Source organism: Bison bison, unplaced genomic scaffold (genome assembly GCF_000754665.1).
Source record: "Bison bison bison isolate TAMUID 2011002044 unplaced genomic scaffold, Bison_UMD1.0 scf7180017863950, whole genome shotgun sequence".
Taxonomy (NCBI): domain Eukaryota; kingdom Metazoa; phylum Chordata; class Mammalia; order Artiodactyla; family Bovidae; genus Bison; species Bison bison.
In genome coordinates, this window is record NW_011494522.1 from 709,374 (window position 1) to 732,871 (window position 23,498).

The window sequence follows — 23,498 nt, forward strand, 5'->3', positions numbered from 1 at the left end:
GGCCAAAGAATCGATGCTTTTGAACTGTGGTGTTGGAGAAGACTCTTGAGAGTGCCTTGGATTGCAAGGAGATCCAACCAGTCCCTCCTAAAGGAGATCATTCCTGGGTGTTCATTGGAAGGACTGATGCTGAAGCTGAAACTCCAGTACTTTGGCCACCTCATGGGAAGAGTTGACTCATTTGAAAAGACTCTGATGCTAGGAGTGATTGGGGGCAAAAGGAGAAGTGGACGACAGAAGATGAGATGGCTGGATGACATCACCGACTCGATGGACATGAGTCTGAGTGAATTCCGGGAGTTAGTGATGGACAGGGAGGCCTGGTGTGCTGTGATTCACGGGGTCGCAAAGAGTCGGACACGACCTAGTGACTGAACTGAACTGAACGTAACTCGAAAGACTTAATAGCTGCCTACAAGTCTGTGAAGGGCTATTACGTAGGAGAGGCAATAGACTGTGTGTTGCTCCAAAGATATGGTTGTAATAGCTGTTAGAAGGAAGCAGACAGGTTTTATACTTACGAGTATTTCTAACAGACCAGTACAAATATAAAATGGTACTACAGCTGAAGTTTTAAGCCCTGTACTTTGATATGTGTTCAGAGGCACATCATCTCCATTCTATGATCTCTGGGACTCTGTAAATAAAATTGATTTTATTCTTTTACTTTGGTATTTTAATATACTATTTACATGTATCATTCAAAATATCTTCTCCAGGTTAAACATACTGTTTTCCTTATCTGATACAGCTGTTGGACCTTCAGTCATTCTGGTTGCCCTTGTCTCCTTAGATGTCAATGCACTTGTTAAAATCGGGTAGGATTATCATAAACTATTTTTTAGCCCATCCATGTGTTAGCAGGTGGGTATCTGACTGTATAAACCCACTCTTATAACTTCTGTTCTCATTTTCCACAACTTCAACCAAGTACTTTTAAATTGTTTATTTAATACCTCTTTCTAGAAGACAGACTAGCACCTTGAATACTTTCCGCACATAGTAGGTGTATTTGATAATCTCACCCCTGCTTTGTGTTTTCACAAAGGTGACAGTGATTCACACTGAGGTTACTTGAAACATGAAAAACTTTGTGTTTTTTTTTGTTTGTTTTCTGTCCAGGAATTTCGGCAGAAAGTAATGCTGGGAACGCCTTTCCTAGTTATTTGGCTGGTTGGGTTTATAGCAGACCTAAATATTGATTCTTGGCTCATTAAAGGGCTAATGTATGGTGGTGTTTGGGCTACAGTACAGTTTCTTTCAAAGTAAGTGTGTTGTTTTTAACTGTATTTTTAACCAGAAAGGTAAAAATCATAATTTGCACCTGGCTATTAATGTTATATTAATAATATAAAATGTATATTTAGAACACTGCCTTCATGTAACATGTTTGATCTTAATGTTAAAGAATTTTTGGCAAATTTATATCTGACATCTTTAACGTTTTTAACATTGTTGTGAAAAATGACTGTAAAGGTACTTTTAGTGACTAAGTCTAACATTTTTAAGGCTAAAATACAGTTTTAAAACATTTCAGTAGACATGAATGTGAGTTCGCTGAACTCTGCATGTAATATATTGCTTATTTCTGGATAAGTATAATGCCTGAGCTTACCTTCCCATAGAAATGAGATTTTCTTTGGTCATAGGCAGCGTGCAAGAAGGAGGTGTAGTTGTAGCACAGGGGACATCTAAGCGTATGAAGAGTCTAAGCCTATGAAGTGGGCTCAGTTATTTTTTAAGATTTTCTCCTTTGTTCTCTAAACATTGTGTTGGTTCTGTTTGCTTCTTTTCCTTAGATCCTATCGCCCTAAAATTGCCCATCCAGCAAACTAGGAAGTTATTTATGATCCAGAATTTCCCACCTAATTTCCATTCCTTTAGTACTTTGTCTTTACCAGAATTTCACAAGAGAGTTCTGAAAATAATTCACAGAGATGAGAGTGAATGGTAGTGCACCAGTGTGGTAACTCTCAGGAAGAAACTTAATCTTATTTTAGTGTTTACTTTCACCAAGAGGTGTAAGTAAGAATTCACCAATTCTGCCTTCTTAGCAAGTACATGGACGGCTGATCCTGCTTAGTGTTTAATAAAATTTATCAGTGTTTATTTTTTCCTGAATTCTAAATGCTGTAAATAATGACCTTTAATTCCTCCAAACTAGCTTGTTCATTCTCTTTGAAAAGATGTGCTGAAAGCTTAGTGGGAATGTGAAGTGAGGAGAAATAATGATGCAGTGAAAAACTCAGGGATTGCTTTGGGCTTCCCTGGTGGCTCAGATGGTAAAGCATCTGCCTACAATGTGAGAACCCAGGTTCCATCCCCGGGTTGGGAACATCCCCTGGAGAAGGAAATGGCAACCCACTGCACTACTCACCCCACTCCAGTACTCTTGCCTGGAAAATCCCATGGACGGAGGAGCGTTGTAGGCTCCTCCATGGGGTTGCAAAGAGTCGGACACAACTGAGCGACTTCACTTCACTTTGCACTCATTTGTTAAAATTATAACATGCCTTTGGTGAGTAGTAAGCTGGATGATAGAGTTACTATATATGCTAAAGTGGGTTTTTTATTTAAAAGAATAGGAATACAATGAAATTCTAAAGTTGGAAAGTATATAGAATATAATTCTAATTCTTGATGAATTAAAAGTAGCTTCAGACTTGAGTCATTTAGCTGTGCCTTCATGTGTTACTGATCACCATTGGAAAACAGCCTTCGTATTTAAGCATCCTGAATTTCTGGGTTTTGTTAAAAGTTTACTATGCGGAATAGATGTAATTTTCATTTAAATAAATAAATAGTCATTTCTACAATGAAATATAGAGTTCACATTTTATAAAACTTGTGTTTTACAGATCCTTTTTTGATCATTCAATGCATAGTGCATTGCCCCTTGGAATATATTTGGCAACCAAATTTTGGATGTATGTGACGTGGTTCTTCTGGTTTTGGAATGATATCCTTTGGTCATAAAGGTCTTATCTAAAACAATTTTTGTTTGTTATTTACACAAATGTTTAATAATTTAACATAGCTGAGCTACTCACTATATACTAGAATAAAACAGTTTTATTAGAAAAATAAGTATGAACTAATGTATTTTTAAATGTTTCATATTTAATAAATTGCTTTTCAAAGCTGCTTTTAATAACATCAGTAGTAGTAATAATATCGATAGTAGTGACCATTAATTGAGTTTTTTAAGGGCATTTTCCTAAATACTGTGTGTTCCATTTACTACACATCCTATTACGTTTATATTGTTGTCTCAGTTTTATAGATGAGAAAACTTAGGTTTAAACAAGTTAATCTGTTGTTTTTTCCCAAGATCACACAGCTAGTCTCTAGTAAAGTAGAGTAGAAACACATATTTGTCTGATTCTCTAACACATTCTGCACCTTTGTCCTGAGTTGTGATTTTCATGTTTTAGTGTCATTTTCTCTGCATATTTTCTTACTGTCACACTTATTACTGTTCTGCCATGATAGATAGCAGTTAATTTTCTCTTTTGCTTATGAAAAGCCTTTAGTGGTGTATCTTCAGATGTTTGCTAAATTCAGCAAATTATTTCGATGTACTATTTTTGTTTGCTTGTTTTTTTTGATGCACTTTTAAAAAATAGTATAATTTGACATTGTACATTTGTACGTGCACGTGTGTACATCTAAGAAATAAGGACAATGTCAGCTTTTGATGTTTTAATAGAAAAAATCAGTACGATGGTCTGTTTCATTATAATTAGGGTACATGTTTGATGTCTTAAATCATTCTTCAGAACATTACTATCAATATAAAAAGTATATGATATTTTAAATGGTATGCAGTATTCAGTGACTTTTAACTGTTCTGAACAATATTAATCATTACTGATACCTGATTTCACTTCACAGTCTTGCATATTATAATATTGCATTCTTTTTGTTAAGTTGTCCTGTGTATTAGACAAAAACAAAATATGCTTATTTCTTTGTGAAACTGAGCCGCAGAATTATAACTGTGCTTCTAATTCTTAATTTTCACAGCATTATAGGATTACTTTTTAAAATACTTTCTTAGCATAGTGTCTATTGAAATGTTTTCACTTGCAGTTTTTACTAGCTCATTCTGGGCCTGTATTACACTTTGATATAAAAATTGTTCTTCAGAGATTCATTAAGCATTAGAATTATCTTATTGGATTATTTAATGAGTAAAACATAACTGCTCATTTTCAATACCTCATCTATTTTAAATTTATAAAAAGCACTGACCTCTGAAATGACTACTATTCCAGACATATTTTCTAACTTGGCTTCCTAAATCGGACAGTAAGTTTAATATTCCAAAAAAATAATCCAATTCACATCTCAAAATATTTTAGACTGTTGCTGTACTGTTAATCTGTTTGCATATAAGTAGAGAAAAGCAGGATAATTAGTAAATTACAAATAGTGAAAACTTTTTGCCAGAGAGTTTTATATGGTCCATATATCAACTTTTGCTTAGGAACTTCAGATGGCACTTAAGCACTATACTTGGAGACCATTTTAAACAGCAAAATCACCAACAAAAAGCACACAAATGCTAAACAAGAAGGCAAAGTATTGGCCTTGTTTAGCTCAACTGGAAATGTGTGCATAAGGCAACTCATGTTTATTGTTACTTTGCACATATTCACAAATGACTGCAGAAGCATTCTAAATATTGGTTTTGGGTTTACAAATAAATTTTAGTTAGTAGACATGAGGGTCAACTGTATATAAGTTATTTTAGTTTCTCATATGTTACTCATCTTCAGTGTTTTTGTGGTAATAATGAGTCATATTCATATAAACCATTTGTTATAATAAATAAATTCTATTTGATTTATAGTTCTTCAGATATATTATTTTACTTGGTTCTCAGAACAGTTCTTTGAGATTAAAAAAAAAAAAACTTACAAATCATAATGCTGTTTTCTAACTGATTGAAAAATTGAGGTTCGTAGAAGTTGTATGCTTTGCTCAAAGTTACATAGCCAGGTAATTATTGAGAGTCTGGTATAGAACCCAGTTCTTTGACCTGATACAGTATATCTTCAAATGCCCTATATTATACACTGACCATAATTTTTACAAGGAAATAATAAGAGATCAGATCAAAGGTTTATTTACAAAGAAGTTTATCATTGTACCATTTATAGGGAAAAAATGGAAATAACCTGAATAGGAGGATAGATTTATCAGTTACCCGACATGTGGTAGACAATAAAATATCCGTTAAAATGCTTTTCTAAGACTTAGTGATGTGCGCTCATACTTGTAACAAATAAAAAATACAAAATTGTATTTACAGAGAGATTCTAATTTTAGAATGTGTGAATGATAAGAGCTGGAAGTGAGCACATGTAATTTTAGCTGTGGTTATTTCTGGTAGTGAGGTTTGTGATTTCCTTGCACTTTTATTTGAAAATTTTGTTCATACTTCTTCTGTAATTATCATACAACTCTAAAATTCATTGTCATAAATAATATAGTCTACTGTTTATTGTGTTGACAAACTTTTGAAATAGGTTATTAGGAATTCTGTATCTAAAAATAAATTATTTTTCAATCAGGTCTTAAGCTTCTTAAATCAGAGGTGGATGTGATCATTGTTCCCATAATGTTTAATGACTCAGAATATTCTGTAGAGTACTTTGGAGAGGCAGGATAGCATATGTAGTAAGAGCCTAGGTTTAAATACCAGCTCCATCTCTAATCCATTCTTTAATCTTAGACTGCTTGATTAACCTTTGCCTCGGTTTTGCCATGGGGATGGCAGCAAGCTTTATCATTGGGTTTTTGTGCAGCCTAAATGGCATGTGGGCTTCCCAGGTGAGTCAGTTAGTAAGGAATCTGCCTGCCAATGCAGGAGACATGGGTTTAATCCCTGTGTTGGGAAGGTCCCCTGAAGGAAATGGGAGCCCACTGCAGTATTCTTGCCTGGGAAATCCCATGGACAGAGGAGCCTGGCAGGCTTCAGATCATGGGGTTGCAAAGAGTCAAACATGGCTGAGCGACTGAACAACAAGAATCTGATAGATATATTTATTACATATGTTAGCAGTTTTTGAAACTGTTACAATAAAGATTCTGCACTGAAAAATGCCACCATTCAGCATTCTTGGCACATAACATTTATCCAGCTATATTCTTAGGCTTTATTTATTTTTTATTTTATTTATTTTTTGGCTGTTGAAAGAGCTGGAAATTTGGCTTTCTGTGTATTCTGTGCTGGCTGTTCCCATGGATTTTGGAGAATGAGGATGGTGGAAGGTGGAGGTAAACAGGGGACTGGAGCAAGAAAATCACTTTTATATGTGGCAGCTGGTACTAACTACTCTTTCTTCTTCCTTTTTGTTCCTCCTGTATTTTAAGTGGTTGGGTGGTGTTTTGGTATTTACCAAACAAAGACAGGTTTGTTTCATTCACGAAACTGTTCTTTCTTAACCTGTGCTTCCATGAGAAATGTAGAGAGTGTGTATACATAATAATGTCTAAAAATCTTACAGCATATTTATATGATACTTGTACTACATAAAAAAAATTTTTTTAAACACGAGAAAAGCATACACTTTTTTTCTTTGGTTGCATCCTGCAGTCTGTGGGATCTTAGTTCCCCCACCAGGGATTGAACCCAGGCCTTTGGCAAAGAGAGTGTGGAGTCCTAACCCCTGGACTACCAGGGAATTCCTAGCATACATGTTTTACTAAATCTTTTTTTTTTTTTTAACGTGTACTTAGGGGCCTTCATAAATAATGAAGACCTAACAAATGAGCAGAGTAGGAATCTCCATGCCTTTTAGACCAATAGTACATTTGTGAAGAATAACAAGACAAAGATCTGGGCTGCGGCAGTCAGTTGGTGGGAGTGTGGCCCGCAGACGTGTGGGAGGATGGGTGGGCGTGAACGGTTAGTGCAGTCAGCATGTGAACAGACGCCTGTCATCAGCGTCCATCCCAGACTTCTGTGAGAGGCCTTTCCTTTCTTTCCTGGGACAGGGACGGCACCGTTCTCACGGGCACTTTCGTGGACAGCTTTTGTACCTGTGTTAAATCTTGGAAATGGTGTGTTTTGTGCCTCAAAAATGTGTTGCTCTAGCAACATTGCTTTATTTTTCCCAGTGTTATTGAAAATAGTCTTTGATTCTTCACTTAACATTTATAAATGCCTGGTACATTTATTATGTTTTTATTAGGAAGGAAAATGTAACCAAAGATAGTATTTCTGTTTTAAGCAAGTTTATAAATACTTTTTCTAAAATTAAAGTCAACTTGAATGTGGGAAAAAATGGCAATGAAGAGAATGTAAAAACAATCTTCTAAATATATGGGTATGATATCTAAATGTTTGGTAGATTTTAATGAATATAGATAAAGTAATATGCTAATTACTTTGGACATGAGACGTCCCTCGTTTTTGTCAAAAGAAGTAATGATCATTTAAAAATAATGTATTCACTGACTTTAAAAAAGTGTCAGATAAACTTACCCTACGTGATTTAAAATTTGTAAGCAGTTGACGTTGTTTTTTGCGTTTACTTATGAGCACAATGGAAAATGTATTTGTTGTGATGTAATAGGCTAGCATGTATAGATGGAATTCATTTTGATGTAATAAACCATCTTGTACTTTTTTCTAGGTTTCTTTGTATGTGTGATAAAACCTTACAGATTATAAGTTTACCTATAGTAATAACTAGTTTTCATTGCTTCTTTAGATTCCTTAACTTTAGGCACATCTCAATTTTCTATTTATCCATCTTCCATTCCTTGCCAACAGTATTGCACTTTTCTACAATTTTGGGAAATCTTGGAAATCAGATCCAGGGATTATTAAAGCCACAGAAGAACAAAAGAAAAAGGTAGCAAGATACAACCTAACTAGTTACATGTGTTTTATTGCCAGATTATCAGTATTTTTAGCAGATACGAGAGTACAAAGAAACTGGGAATTTCAAACCAATCTGAGATTATGTATAGAGTTGGTGCTCTTGAGATGCCTGGCCTTACACTTCCATGACATTTTAAAATGGCACTTTAAAATTTCACGTTTCTCTCCTTTCTAAGGATTATGATTGTTTTGAGGGACTAATACAGTATTTTAAACATCTCTGTAAAACTTCAGCAAATAAATTTGCATTCATTAAATAAATGCTTGTTAAAAGACCGTGTAAACTAGAAGGCCAGAAAACTGGTTGATAGTATAGGTAAATTGTTCTAATAGCTAACATATTTGTATATATGATCCAGGGCACCCCTCATCTATGGCCCAGGTACTTAGGAAGCCGAATTTATAATCCAAAGAGGTCGTGTTAAGTAGAGAATTAGACCAGAGGCAGTTAAATTATTTTAAGAGTTGTTTAACCCAGTCCCTGAAAACAGAACAAATCCTGATGAGTTATTCTATCCACAGTTGATGAAAACACTAGCAGTTTCTTACAGTCTACCCCTCTCTTTGCTGCATAAAGAACGCTGCTCTTACGTTCCGGTATTCTTCAGACATTTACTGCTAATTGATTTGCCAGGTTTTCTTAAGTCATAGTCTAGCTCTGAAGAGTTGAGTCTTTTTTGGATTCAGGTTTACATTTATCTCTTAATCATCAAAACCCATGCAGACTAGTTCTTACATAATTTAGTTTTATTCCCGTTAAGTTTAGGGTTGCTTCATTCATATATCCAATAAAATTTCTGTATTCAAATTATAGTAAAATAACAGAAGTAAGTGAAGAAATTTATTATTTTCGGCTGAAAACCTTGGTTAAAACTAAATGTGTGTTTGTTGATACTCATATAAATATTCTTATTGAGTATAGTTGGTTTTCAGTGTTGTTTTCGTTTTGGGTGTACAGCACAATGATTGAGTTGTGTATAACCGAATCACTGAGTTTTATATATGTAATCTGAGAAATAAAGTATTCTTTCTTAGATTCTTTTCCCTTATAGTTTATTACAAAATATGGAGTATACTTCCCTGTGCTGTGCAGTAGGTCCTTGTTGGTTATCTATATTTAGTAGTGTGTATTGATACTCATATTGATGGAACAATAGTTGATGAATATTGTTCTGTTTTGAATGAAGTTTTTGTGTTTTTTTTTTAATTCACAGACAATAGTTGAACTTGCAGAGACAGGAAGTCTGGACCTCAGTATATTCTGCAGTACCTGTTTGGTAGTATTTTTTTCTTTTTCTTCCCTCTCTCCTTTTCCCTCAGCAGTGGCATAGCATAGAGAGTTTGGGAAACCAGGACAGTGTCTTTCACTGAGCACATTTCATGATCCCCCAGCCAGAAGGCTTTTAGATCATGGGACAGGAGGAAAGATGGTGAAAAGATACCTTCTTCCCAGTGTTCTTGTTCCCCCTGATGTTATACCTTAACTGCATTTCCGACTCAGTGTTGCCCTTCATTTGTATTCATTCTTTTTTTCTCAGGATGTAATTCAACAAAAAACTAATTAATAAAGTATTTAAAATCAAAAGTTTACTGGTTCCCTAATATGCTGTTATCCTAGTTTCTTATGTTTAAAGGCCATGATGGGAAATTAGGTAATCTGTAAGACAACATCAGAGCAGTTATCCATCTGTGTTAGAGTCTTTATGCAAATCAGAGCACTCTTTTATCATTGACAGTAAAAGTTATCATATTCAGCCAGGTCATAGGTAATAGTACGGTTTTGTGTTTTGGTGATTTTCTGCTAGATTTTTGTGATTAGTTCCTGTGGAAAATGTATGGACTGCCACAGCGTTTCTGTGGCATATAGTGTTCCTGAGTAAACCATGTTTCTCTGTACGGAGATGGGAATGTCCCCAAATCATTGCTTGAAACTATATGTTCTTTTATACCCGTAAGTTATACACTACAACTGAACTAACATCTTAATAATAATGAAATAATCGACTTAGTTGAGGATTCTGGAATGAGTTTTTGAAACTAAGCTCTAGTTCTAAAGATTCTTTTAAGTTTGACTTAACATTCTTTGACAAACAGTTATGATTTTGGATTTTCACTATACTGCTTTATTTTGGGTAACAACTTTAGAGTACTGATTCTTTTGTATTTTAAAACATGCTTTAAAAAGATTTTTGTTTCTGTGCTTTACAACGGGTGATTTGTAGAATTGTATTCTTAATGTTTAGAACATTTTTATATTCTACTATTCTATGAACATATTATTCTGGTCCACAAAGTCAAGTATACATTGCTGATGTTTTTGCCATATGTCAAACAGATTGTTTTACATAGAGTTGCTCAGTAGTTTCATTGTTAAGTAAATACCTGATGGCAAGAACAAGACTACTTTTGTCATTATAGCATAAATGTTTTCATTATGTTTTACGTTAAGATAAGCTGTAGTTCTGGATAGATAATTTGGTATTGTAAAATCAAGAGCATGTTGTGTTATAAAATGATTCAAATTGACAGAGGTATTGTAATTATATGGATATCCTTCACTTTGACAAATAGGTGAGAAGACATACGTAAATCAGAATTTCCTCAAAATGAATTGCTTGTGTCAGTTTTTGTGCAGAATCCCTTCATAACTGTTGCTCAAAGAGGAGACTTAGCTGAGAGCTGCAAGTTAGGGTAGAAGTTGTTTGATCTATCCTACTTCTTTCTGCTGATAGATTTAGTCGCACATCTGTGGTGAAGAATAACTTAGCCTTTTCTTGGGTCCACAGATTATCTTAGTACATGTAAGAGCCACATAATGCACCTGTGCCTTTTTCTTAGTGCCCTCAGAATCATGTAGAACCTTATGTAGAGTGCTGGGGAAATGACAGTGCTTTTGTTGAACCACCAGTGAAGGGTATTATGAAATTTGCTTCTAGCAAGTGTTTTTCCTCTAGCTCTTGTCATGTATCCAGCGTTGGGACTAACAGCTCTTTGAAGATCACTAATGAGTTCTTATATTCACTTGACCGCTTTAGAGTAATGGAGAGAAAAGCATTTCACAACATTTAAAACAGAAGGCATCATGAAAATGAATTCTTTATTGCCTGTCAGGAGCTGTATAATGTATTTTTTGTTTTTTAGAACAAACAGGGACTGCCTAAACTTCACAAGCATGTTGTATTTTCTTAGATAATGGTCTTGCAGTTCAGCAGGGAAAAATGCTGTACCTTAATCTGAGATCCGAGGAGGCTCTGAAAGATGCGAGCACTTACTGGGTTGTTTGTTTTGTTTTTTTTTTGTTTTTTTGCTAGATATGTTAACTCTGGGAAGACATTAATGATTTGAATTTTAAGAGCTGCTTTTATTCACTTCTAACGACCTTCCTGTTACTAAGGAACAGTCATTTTATTAAGCAGCAACCAGTATCATTCACTATGATAGATTTTCATTAAGAAGCCAAAATAGTGATATTTGAGGAATTTCAGGGTTTTGAATTAAATATAGTAACATTCACTGCAGTAACAGATTGGTATTTGATTCTTATTTTTGTAAATTGATGGTTCTGCCCCACCTTAGGACTTTGTGTTTGTTTGTTTGACTGTCCACACAGCAAGTTTATATTTTAGTGTAGCCTTTTGCATCTTTGTTGTTGCAGTTGAAATTTTATTAAACAAGAATGATTTTTGATTGGGTCTATTCTTTTGGAAACCTTGTCTTTTTCATAATTGTATTCTGAGGAAATGTTCAGCTTTTCTGTCTTAGGTCCAGTGCCTTTTGTAATCTTTTCACATGCCTGTTGACAGATACGGAAACCAGTAAGGTCCAAACACTGTGGTGTGTGCAACCGCTGTATAGCGAAATTTGACCATCATTGCCCATGGGTGGGGAACTGTGTAGGTAAGTTTTACTAGTGATTTCTAAATATATTGTTGATTTATATTGCTCTAGGTAACTAATGGAGTACAATATTAAAGTAGGTGTAGAAGCTTCATTCTTGCACCACGCAACACCCCTCGTTCCCCTAATTATTTCCTTGTTGGCGGTACATCAGCTCAGCTGTGAGAGAGGGGAAAGACATCATAAAATCAGTGTCTAGGAAAGACTGATATAATTTCTTTATCAGTTCTCTGTGGTGCCTCCTCTTTCTTGTTTTCTCCATTGGACAACAGTGAAATCGGTCAAGAGGCAGCTTGTGTTGTCTTTTAGTTAAACTAGAGAAAGTTAGACAATTAAAAATTGCTACAAGATTGCTATGTACAGAGGCAAAGAAAAATGACAGATAAGAACTCTGCATACCTCAGTGTTGAGAACGGCACAGTCTAAGGAAGTGGACTAAGTGGCCTGAGAGATGACCATGGAGATTTTATGAGGGACAGCTGGGAGATGTTACAAAGATTGTATGACTCCTGGAGAGAAACCTTTAAAAAGCTGGATTATAAAGTTTATAAAAGTAAAGATAAAATAGGGTTGTTTAAACCTCAAAACACACGGTGGAATCAAAGCTCAATATTGTGATTGTTGGTTCATTAAGACTTTTGACTTCAGAATGCATTTCACTGCAGTCACTACATCTTTGTGTGTAATTGTGAGCATTCTTTTATTTAAAGCCTTTCATTAAAACAACTGTTTTCTCGACGATCATTTTATAAAATAACGTATGTGATTATTGTCCAATGTGTATCTCACTTTTCATGGCATTTCCCCACCCCAACCTCATCTCTAAGTATGTGTCTGGTTGTTTCTTCTTAGCTGGAAGAAATTGCTTCTGTTTTGTTCTCTAGGTGCAGGCAACCATAGATACTTTATGGGCTACCTGTTCTTCTTGCTTTTTATGATCTGCTGGATGATTTATGGTTGTATTTCTTGTGAGTACAGTTAGTACCTTTTATCTTCTTAAAGCAAATGTTGCAAACTTATGCTTTACCATATTAATAAAAAATACGATAATGACAAATGTCTTTTAACTGAGGCAATTCACTACAATGAAAAAATAGTAAAGAACTATCAAACATATTCAGTAGAGTATAAGCAACAGAAGTATCAGTTAATTATCTTTTAATAGGCTTTGAAAAGCTTCTGGGTAAAATACACCAAGATTTTTCACATTGCATGCTTGCTTTACTTTAGTAGTTTGTAAATTTTTTGATTATGCTAATTGCTCTTTCTTATCAAACAGCTGGGAAAATATAGTTGAAGTTCAGTTTTCACAGAACTTGAAATATTTTGAAGAGTAAGGTATAATTATTGTCTATTGGAGAATATTTAAAAGGTTAAAAATAAGTTATCATTCACTGAGTATATGGTTTAGTATTTTAGAAGAAATAATAGGCTTTTATTGTACTGAGAACAGAAAGAATTTGAATGAAAATATTAGTTACTGTCCTTCAGGGCTTGTTGGTACTTAGCGTGAAGACGTATTAGATACTGACTTGAAAATAAGTCTTGGATGATTTCCTAGTCTTCCTACTCCCACAGATATTAAGAATATTTATTATTAATACCATAATGAAAAAGGAGGCTAGTTCCTCAAATAGAGATGAACAGAGAGAAAGTTTTGATCAGAGATCTTTACCTAATTTCTGGCAGTCCAACACCCCTAAGAAAGAGCATAGTCCAGCAATAACATCAGTTCTTTATGGCAGCGGCTCTCTGAGTAAATTTTGTTTTGGAAAAAGCTCTCCTTCCCAAGGTGATCTTGTATTATATGCCTTCCCTCCAAAGAAGTCTCACATGTATATATCACCTTATCTTTGTATAAAGGACGTGTTTTTATATATTCTATGTATGCAGTACCAGTCAGATAAAAACTGTTGTTACAGGACAGGCTTGTTTGTTTTTAAGGTTGGCTGCTGCTTTCTGTTCTTTATGTTTTCTCATTAGGGGATAAGGGAATTATTTATGAGTACAAAAATACTTGCATTGAGAGTCATCAGTTAAATTAAATTTAATTTAATTTAATTCTTAGGTCATGTTTTCTAAGTGGTACCTACCACAAAATCACCCACAAGGGGCTTGGATGATTGTCAAGTAAATCTGAGTACCTGTGCTCTGATTTTAGACTGGGGACTGCACTGTGAGACCAGCTACACCAAGGATGGATTTTGGACATACATTACTCAAATTGCCACCTGCTCACCTTGGATGTTCTGGATGTTTCTGAACAGTGTTTTCCATTTCATGTGGGTGGCTGTATTACTCATGTGTCAAATGTATCAGGTATGTGCAAATGAGTTATTCTTTAGTGTGCCGAGAACTCTTAAAAATTCACTCCTTGCTTAAAAGACGATAGTGTATCCTCTTTATAACCACTCCTACTTTTCAATAATTAAAATTCTTTCAAGAGTTAAAATTTTCAGTTTGCTGTTCCTTTCTTCTCCCCTCTGTCTTTCCACCTCTCCTCCATCTCCATTAGGAACTTCTGACTTTCAGTACTACTCTTAACAAAGCTTATTGTTTCTGTCTTTGCTGATTTACATACTGTGAGCTTAGATTAATGGTGCCATTAATTTTGTATGTGTTTTAACAGTAATATTTTATTACCTGCAAATATCAGTATTTATTCAAGAGGTTTTTTTAACTTAATTTTTAAAGTTAATTTAATTAAGATTTTTTTCTTAATTTAATTAATAAAACTGATACACATGGATTTTCTCTGTGTGTGCTCAGTCATATCTGACTCTTTGCAACCCCATGGACTGTAGCCCACCAGGTTGCTTTACCCAATGGAATTTTCCAGGCAAGAGTACTGGAATGGGTAGCCATTTCCTTCTTCAGGGGATCTTCCTGACCAGGGTTCAAACCTGTATCTCTTGCATCTCCTGCATTGGCAGGTGGATTCTTTACCACTGAGCCACCTGGGAAGCCCTTTCCTTTTAATTAGGATTTTTAAAAAATCTCCTGCTTAAAGGGGCTGATGGAGTAGAAGTATGTACATAATGTCCATCTCTCCACATACACAATGCCAGGTAACCTGTTTAAAAATTATTTCTCTATTTAACTAGCTGCTTTTCATAGAGACAGATGATCTCTTGTACATTAGCTTGATGTCTCCTGACGGAAAACCAAAAACAGACTTCATCATTTTTTTTTCCATCCTAATCCTGGGAATTAATTTTCATTTATTTTATATTAAATATTCAGAGACTTAATGGTTTGCTTTCTTTTGCCTCTTAGATATCATGTTTAGGTATTACTACAAATGAAAGAATGAATGCCAGGAGGTACAAGCACTTTAAAGTCACAACAACATCTATTGAAAGTCCATTCAAGTACGTACATTTCTGTGGATTTAATATTTTCTCTTGAAGTTCCTTCAAGAAATTCCTTACTAACTAAACTAAGCAAATATCTAATGAGTACATCAAAGAGAAGTATTTTCTTTTAAAGTGGCAATAAGATAGGAAATAGGGAATATTTCTTTTACTTAGCCATGTATAAAATAGCTTGTAAAACATAAATACCAAGATTTCACTTTTCCCTTTAATTATACAATTCAAACTTTATTGACCTACTAACATTTAGTATTTGTTCTTTAACATTTCCATCAATTTATACATTTTCATTCAAAAATGAATGTATCAAGAAAATTGAAATAAGATTTTTAGAAATACAATTGCTTGAAATTCGTTCTTTAGGGAAATTTCTTAGACTCTCGGGCAGCTCCTTTTTGCTTCAGATTACATATTATTTTTTAATGTTTATTTGTTTATTTGCCTGTACTGGATCCTCAGGATCTTTAGTTGCACCATGTGAACTCTGAGTTGCAGCATGTGGGATATGGTTCCCTGACCAGGGATCAAACCCAGGCCCCCTGCATTGGGAGCATGTATTCTTAGCCACTGGACCACCAGGGAAGTCCCAGATTACTTATTTTATTTGCTGTTTGAATGACATAAAAATTTCCACACACCTAATTTTCTTTTTTTTTTTTAACTTTAAGTGTAATTGACATACAACATTATATTGGTTTGAAGTGTACAACATAATGGCTTGATGTTTGTAAACATTGCAAAGTGATCACCATTAAAATCTAGTTAACATCTGTCCCCATAAATAGTTGGAAAACTTTTTCTTGTCATGAGAACTTGTAAGATCTGTTCTCAGCGGTTTTCAAACGTGCAGTAGGACACAGACTGTCGTCAGCATGCTCTACGTTGCACTCCCAGGGCTCCTTATACAGAACTGGGAGTCTGTATGTTCTGAACCTCCTTACACATTTGCCTGCCCCCACTCCCAGTCTCTGGCCTCCACAGTCTGTTCTCTGTATCTCTGAGCTCAGGTTTGTTTATATTCAAAGTGAGTGAGATAATGTCATATTTGTCTGACTTCACGTATGGTGCCCTCAGGGTCCATCCATGTCATTGCCAATGGCTGGATTTCCTTTTTCTTTACAGTGGCTGGATTTTGTTTGATTGTGTGTGTGTATCACATTTTTTAAAAAAACCATTCATCCATTGATGGATACTTAGACTGTTACCATATCTTGACTATTGTAAATAATGCTGCAGGGAACACGTTGGGTGCATATATATCTTTTCAAGCTAGTGTTTTCATTTTCTTTGGAAAAGTACCCAGAAGTGGAATTGCTGAATCGTATGGTGGTACTGTTTTTAATTCTTGAGGAACCTCCATACTGTTTTCTGTAGTAGCTGCACCGATTTATGTCCCCACCAGCAGTGCACAGGGTTCTCTGTATCCTCCCCGACTCTTGCTTTCCTATCTTTTTGATAATAGCCATTCTAACAAGTATGTGGCAGTATCTGTCTCATGGTGGTTTTGATTTGCATTTCTCTAACAATTAGTGTAACGTTGAATGTCTTCTCATGTCTCTTGGCCATCAGTCTATTCAGATTGTCTGTTTTTAGTTGGATTATTTGCTTTTTTCTTTTGAGTTGTGTGAGTTCTTTATGTAATCTGGATATCAGCCTTTTATCAGATATATGATATGCAGGTATTTTCTCCCGTTCAGTAGGTTGCCTTTTCATTTTGTTGATGGTTTTCTTTGCTGGGCAGAACCTTTTTAGTTTAATGTCGTCTCATCTATTTTTGCTTTTGTTACCTTTGCTGTTGGTGTCAGATTCAAAAATTCATCACCAAGACTAACGTCAAGGAGCTTCCCATCTCTGTTTTCTGTTTTCAGTTCATAAATTCAAGTCTTAACCCATTTGAGTTAATTTCTGTATATAGTGTAAGATAGTGGTTCAGTTTAGTTCTTTTGCATGTGACTGTTCAGTTTCCCCAACACCATTTATTGAAGAGATTGTACTATTCTTTTATTTCTATATGTATATATTTTGAAATTTGCATTCAGTTTGGAGTTAAACAGTAGTTTCCTAATAATATGAAATATTTAAAACTTTTTGAGTTTTACTCAAACAAATTGTCTGCTACCTTCAAGCTTTTGTGGTGCTGTTAATTGTTGCATGCTTTTGGAAAGCACTCAGATCTTTAAAAGAAAAAATAATAGAGCCAATTGAACAGTTTTGAGAATTCTCCCATTGGCATAATAATTACATAATGTGTAAAACTAACTGCTTTTCCAAAGGTATTCTTGAAGTTTCTAAAATTCTTGAATTCTAAAATTCCAGGAACTTCCCTTGACATTTCTTTTTTTTTAATTGTTACTCTTAGGTACACTCTCACATTTATGCTATTTTATATTTATTTTGTCTTTTACTTTCTCAGTTTTGGATAGTTTGTCTCCTTGCCAAAGAGCTACCAGTCAAGGAAAGGTTTTATGAAAATTTTTATTTTACATAGGAATGAGAGATGGATGTTTGAATAACTTTAAAATATAATAGTGTAACCCATGGTATAAGCACAAGAGAAAAATCAGTGTTGTCAGAGCTCTGAAGAAACATGAATGTATACATATCTTAGAGTTATAAGCAGATTCTTTCTGACAAAAAATCTGAGTATTTAAGTTTGGAAAAAATATATTTAACATTAAAATTATGTTAAACTCATATTAAGTTACTATACTAATAGACTATTTTTTTCTTTTTCTGTTTTCTGTTTGTTTCTGTGTTTTGTTTTGTTTTTTTGCCGGGGGGTGTTTAGCCATGGATGTGTAAGGAATATTATAGACTTCTTTGAATTTCGATGCTGTGGCCTCTTTCGTCCTGTTATCGTGGACTGGACCAGGCAGTATACAATAGAATATGACCAAATATCAGGATCTGGGTACCAGCTCGTGTAGCAACATCTTTATCCTTTGAAGCATATTGCTGAGTGGTGCCTGAAAATTGTGTCTGTCCGTGTCTCTCTCACACTCGAATCCACATCCTTTGAACAAATAGCATGCTATATGTAGGGCTAACAGTGAACTTTACAGTCTTTTTTCCAACACTTTTATTAACGAAGGTAAACATGGACAGAACACACTGCCACTTCTGGGAAGAATAAAGATCTTAAAAAGAATTTCAATGGTTCTTAATGTGGGAATTCACAACATATACAGCTTTTTGGTTTTGTTCTCATAACATTTTTCATGAGGAAAGAACGAACTTATTCTGTTGACAGACATGGTTTACTGATCAGAAATGTTCGAGTCTAGCTAAAACTAAATTTATGGTATACAGCTAAATTTTATAATGCAATCTACTATTAGTATTGCATTTAATTCCAAGAGAGTTGTCTTAAATTGATTCAGACTAGTATTATGTACGTGTTAGAATGTACATGTAAATACTGTGATGAAAATCATGTGGTTTTATTAGGGATCTACTGTAATGTGTCTTCAGAGGCACAGGAAAATAATGTTCACCAAAAAAATGTGCTAACAATATTTTATTGCTATCAGCTGTTGAAGTGCTGATATATTTCTAGTTCAGTGAAATAATTTGTAGTAACCTTGCTCTAAGGTTTTATGGTCTGATAATAAAGCACTTGCATGAGTATAGTAAGTCATGTTATTTTGTTCAACTTAAAAGCCCTACTAAGTGCATGATGCACCTCATAGAATGTATACTAGCACACACTATCCAGTAAAGCATAAATTAGAATTTAATTTGATGTGCAAATAGTCCAATTTTTAAGAGTTGAGCTATTTTCAAGTTAATGCAAAATTCTCAGTAATAGAGATAAACGGATATACTGCAAAAATAAATTATAGACAAAATAATGGGAGTCTAGCTAAAGTTGGAGCATGATTTCTGTACATAATAGATGTGAATAAAAGAAAAGCTAATGGTATATTCTGGTTTTTAAAAAATGACCTATCAGAAAGAATTTATCTCTAAGGTTGTTTCAGTTTTCCCAGCGTTGAATGTTTTGAAATTTGTTAATGCTGTCTGAAACAATTTCAGAAAGATTTTCTAATTGTTAAACATGATGCACTGATCAATTTTTGTTGCAGCATTTCCATACTCTCATGGTGAACTGTTAGTCACTGCTTCCACAAATATTGTTTACAGAGTGAGACTTGGTGTAGTCCTCTTTAAGTGCTGTAGCAAACTGTGGTTCAAGCAACCTGTGGGAAACGTGTGAGAGGGGATAGGCCAGGGGAGAGTGGGAAGAGGGTGGCCAGACTGATGGCAGATCCTAGACCAGTGTAAAGCTTGTGTATCTGTATATAAATAATTTATCGAATAGTTTGCTCTTTGTGTCTCTATGTGTTCGTGTATTTAAAGCTGCTCATTTCATTTTATCCAACCAAAAAGAAAAGGGAGATAACTAATGAGCTTCTAGTGATGTTCAATACTGCTGTTAATAGGCATTATACCCTGCAAGTTCACTGCATGTCTGATGCTTGGTAAAATTAGTATTCTCTGTAAAATGCAGATTACAGGTATTAAAGCAATCTAGTGGTAAACCCGCCCCTTGCCTTAGTAAGAGGAGCAGCGAAATGTATATAGTTGACGTTCAGTATTTCCAAGTACCATTTTTATATAGTAGTTTCTTTGACCATAAGTCATACATCAAAAAGATCACTTAGTGTATGTGAGTGTTTTAATATTAGAAAATTGGCATGCGTGCTTTATTTTTGAGAAGGGAAGAGACGGGTGTGGGGTGGCAATGGCACCGTGCCGTTTTGTCATAGAGTGCACACAATTGGATAACTTTACAAATGCCTCTGCTAGTTTTGACTACTGATTGGGGGAAATTTTAGATACTTTTTAAATTCAAAGTTATTTATAAAAGGCTAGAATTTGTTTTAATTTTTTGTATTTTGAGCCACTTCACATGAAGACTCAGTTGCAATTTTTATCAAAACATTTTTTATTAACAGTCAAATACAATGGTGGTTTTCTCAGAGTTTGAATGAGAGTGTTGTTACCATGTTCTTTCTTTATGGTACAATATTCTTTTAAGTGTGAAAGAAATGTCTTTCAGTTAAATAGAAAAAAAACCCTGTAGATGTATACATGGAAAATATTAGCAATGTTAATGCTTTAGCACTAAACCATCTCAGCACCAGTGAAATCTATAACTCAGAAATGGTCAGATGGTCAGGAGCCAACTATGCAGCAGCGTACCTTCTGAGGGTTTTATAGGTCCTAACGTTTGGAACCAGTTTAACCCCATTCTAAAGTTGTGTATAAGGGTGACCCTTTGAGGAATAGTTCATATCAGCTTAATTGGATACTTTTAGCAAATAAGAACTTACTTCTCAGCTCTAAACATGAATTACTTCTTTGGAATTTTTTTCCTTATTTCTCTTGTTCCCAGGAATTTATTTGAAATATTAATAGGCATAAAACAGCATCATTATTATACTTAAGCTATGAATATTTTTATTTTATATTCTTTATTTATAACTGTGCCAAGTATTATTTTGCTACTTAACGTGTTATTCTGTGGAAAGAAAAACCTGTAAAGTGTTTAATAAATTAGCTCTCCTTACATAAATTAAAATCTGTCAAAATTTTGTAAAATATTAATCAGAATAAATATTGACTCTTAAGTGTGTGTGTGTTTGTTATTTTGCTCAGTTCACTTCAAAAGATTGATGAACTGCTGATCCTGGTACCTGTGATATGAAAACGTTATTCTGTATGTTTATATCTGGGTCAACTAGGAATCAAGTGGCAAAACTAGAAATTGGCAAAAGTAGAAGGTGGTAGTATTGTTAAGACAAACACAACTTTCATTCTGTGCATGTGTGTATATGTGCGTGTTTGTAATTAATTCTTTTAAAATAAGAGAGTATATTTTTCTTTAAGAATTTTAGATTCCATAGAGTTAACTAGGATTTTCAGGAACTGTATGAATCCCCAAGATTTAAATGTAAGTGTGTCTAAAGACTCTAGTAAAATATGGGAAACCTATGAAACATTGCTCTCAGTTACTTGAGAAACTCTGCATGACAAGGAAAGCTTTATTTGGGAATTTACAAAGCAAAAAATATGGAACAATCCTTTCCTGCTGATCACATGATTGTTTATGGTTTAATTGAGAACCCCATGGTATTAAACAAATAGATTGGCCTAATACTCATTTCATAATTATTTTACTGTATCGAAAGTAATGCCTCCAGAGCTATTAGAACTCAAGTAATAATATTTTAAACGAGTACAAATACAAAAGGAAGTTGTACAGTAAGCCCTCCCCTGTCACTCTGGTTAGGTCCTTTTCTCTTTATTATCTTCTTGAGTGGATCCCCTGGTCCTTCCCAGATTGGTAGCTTGCACCTGTGATGTGAATGCCTGGTTCTAAGAGTTTATGGAGATAATTAGAAACAAGTACATACCCGGGCAAGAAACATTAGCTTCAAGTCAGAAAGTAAACCTTAAATTTTATCAAATTTTTGGTATAAGAGTTTTAAATATCTTTATGTGGCTTTTAAAATAGAAAAATCTGTAATTCCAAGTGGAAAATTCATAATGTCCCTTGATCTAGGTCAGCTAAGTCACCAACTCAAGGAAATCATGTGTGTCTCTTAGAAAAGTTTTTGCCTTTGAATTGAAGTATGAATGTTTTGCTTAGATAAATTTTACCAGAATATCTCTGTCATCAGATAATAGACTGGTATTGGGAAATACTTTTTTAAAAAATTAATATGTTTATTTTAATTGAAGGCTAATTACTTTACAGTATTGTGGTGGGTTTGCCATACACTGACATGAATCAGCCACGGGTGCACATGTGTCCCCCGTCCTGCACCCCCTCCCACCTCCCTCCACACCCCGTCCCTCTGGGTTGCCCCAGAGCACCAGCTTTGGGTGCCCCGCTTCATGCGTCAACTTGCACTGGTCATCTGTTTCACATATGGTAATATGCGTGTTTCAGTGCTATCCTCTCATGTCATCCTACCCTCGTCTTGGTAAGTGCTTTTTAATACATGGCAGTGTTTCTAGTACTAAAAAAGAGGGACTATTCCATCCAAAGCATTAGGAAGCCTCATTGCTACTAATGCTGTTTCTTGGATCTGTAGTTTTATAGTTTTCATCAACTTTGGAAAATTTTCAGTCATCATTTCAAATATTTTTCTTCCCCCGCATTCAGCAGACTGCAGTTACACACATTTGAGACTGTCCTATGGCTCAGTGATAATTCATTTATTAAAATTCTCTTAAGTTCGCTTAAGTTCTTTTCTGTACTGTCTAGTCTGTCATCAGGACTATTCAGTGTATTTTTTTTATCTGCTACATTATAGTTTTCACCTACAATGCTTTATTTGAACCGTTTTTACATCTTCCGTATTACTACTTAACGCTTTCCAAATAGAATACTGTTACAATTAGCTGTTTTAATATTGTTACCTGCTAATTATCACAGTGTATATCAGGTCTCAGTTGGTTCTGATAGATTTTATTATTCATCATTATGAACTATTTTCCTGCTTCTTTGCATGCTTGGTAAATTTAACTTTTTTAATTATTTTGGAACTTTTATGTTGGAGTATAGCCAATTAACAATGTTGTGATGGTTTCAGGTGGACAGCAAAGGGACTCATCCATACATATACAAGTACCCATTCTCCCCAAACCTCCCCCTCATCCAGGCTGTCACATAACATTGAGCAGAGTTCTCTCTGCTATACTGTACATTAGGCCCTCCTTGCTGGTTATCCATTTTAAATACGGCAGTGTGTACATGGGGATCCTGAACTCCCTAACTAGCCCTTCCTCCCACCCCCAGCAACTATAAGTTCTTTCTCTAAATCTATGAGTCTGTTTCTGTTTTGTAAATTTGAATCATTTCTTTCTAGATTCTGCATATAAGGGATGTCATATGATATTTTTCCTTGTCTGTCTGACTTACTCCACTCAGTATGACAAGCTCTGGATCCATCCATGTTGCTGCAAATGCCTGGTAATTTTTGATTGGATGCCAGACACTAGAAACTGAGTACTGGGTATTTTTTATTGCTGTAGAAATTCCAGAGCATTGCTCTGGGATGCAATTATTTGGAAACTTTGATCCTTTCAAGTTTTGCTGATAAGCAGGGGTTTTTAAGGCAGGGCCAGAGCAGTGTTCAGTTTAGGGTTAATTGTTCCCCATTACTGAAGCAAGACTGTGTGTTCCATCCAGAGTTCCGAGTCACACTTCCCGAGCTCACTGGTGAGAGCAGGCACTATCCCCAGCTCTGTATGAGCACCGTACGCTGTTCTGTCTAAACCTTTCAGATGGCTTTTCCATACTCTTGAGTATTACCTCA

At 34.8% G+C, this 23,498-nt stretch overlaps 1 protein-coding gene across 2 annotated transcripts in view; it reads left to right on the forward strand.

The window, feature by feature from the left end:
- The window catches only part of ZDHHC17 (zinc finger, DHHC-type containing 17), a 100,205-nt gene extending 79,404 nt beyond the window's left edge, over positions 1 to 20,801 (forward strand). The window contains exons 9-17 of one of the 2 annotated variants that reach the window (XM_010833869.1): positions 1,123 to 1,265; positions 2,859 to 2,959; positions 7,744 to 7,868; positions 9,112 to 9,174; positions 11,701 to 11,794; positions 12,679 to 12,762; positions 13,956 to 14,113; positions 15,071 to 15,165; positions 17,957 to 20,801. In XM_010833869.1, coding sequence (XP_010832171.1) covers positions 1,123 to 1,265; positions 2,859 to 2,959; positions 7,744 to 7,868; positions 9,112 to 9,174; positions 11,701 to 11,794; positions 12,679 to 12,762; positions 13,956 to 14,113; positions 15,071 to 15,165; positions 17,957 to 18,095 — 1,002 coding nt within the window. In that variant the 3' untranslated portion in view covers positions 18,096 to 20,801. The remainder of the gene's footprint in view (positions 1 to 1,122; positions 1,266 to 2,858; positions 2,960 to 7,743; positions 7,869 to 9,111; positions 9,175 to 11,700; positions 11,795 to 12,678; positions 12,763 to 13,955; positions 14,114 to 15,070; positions 15,166 to 17,956) is intronic. The other variant, XM_010833870.1, reaches the window with a different exon arrangement.
- The last annotated feature ends 2,697 nt before the right edge of the window (positions 20,802 to 23,498 follow it).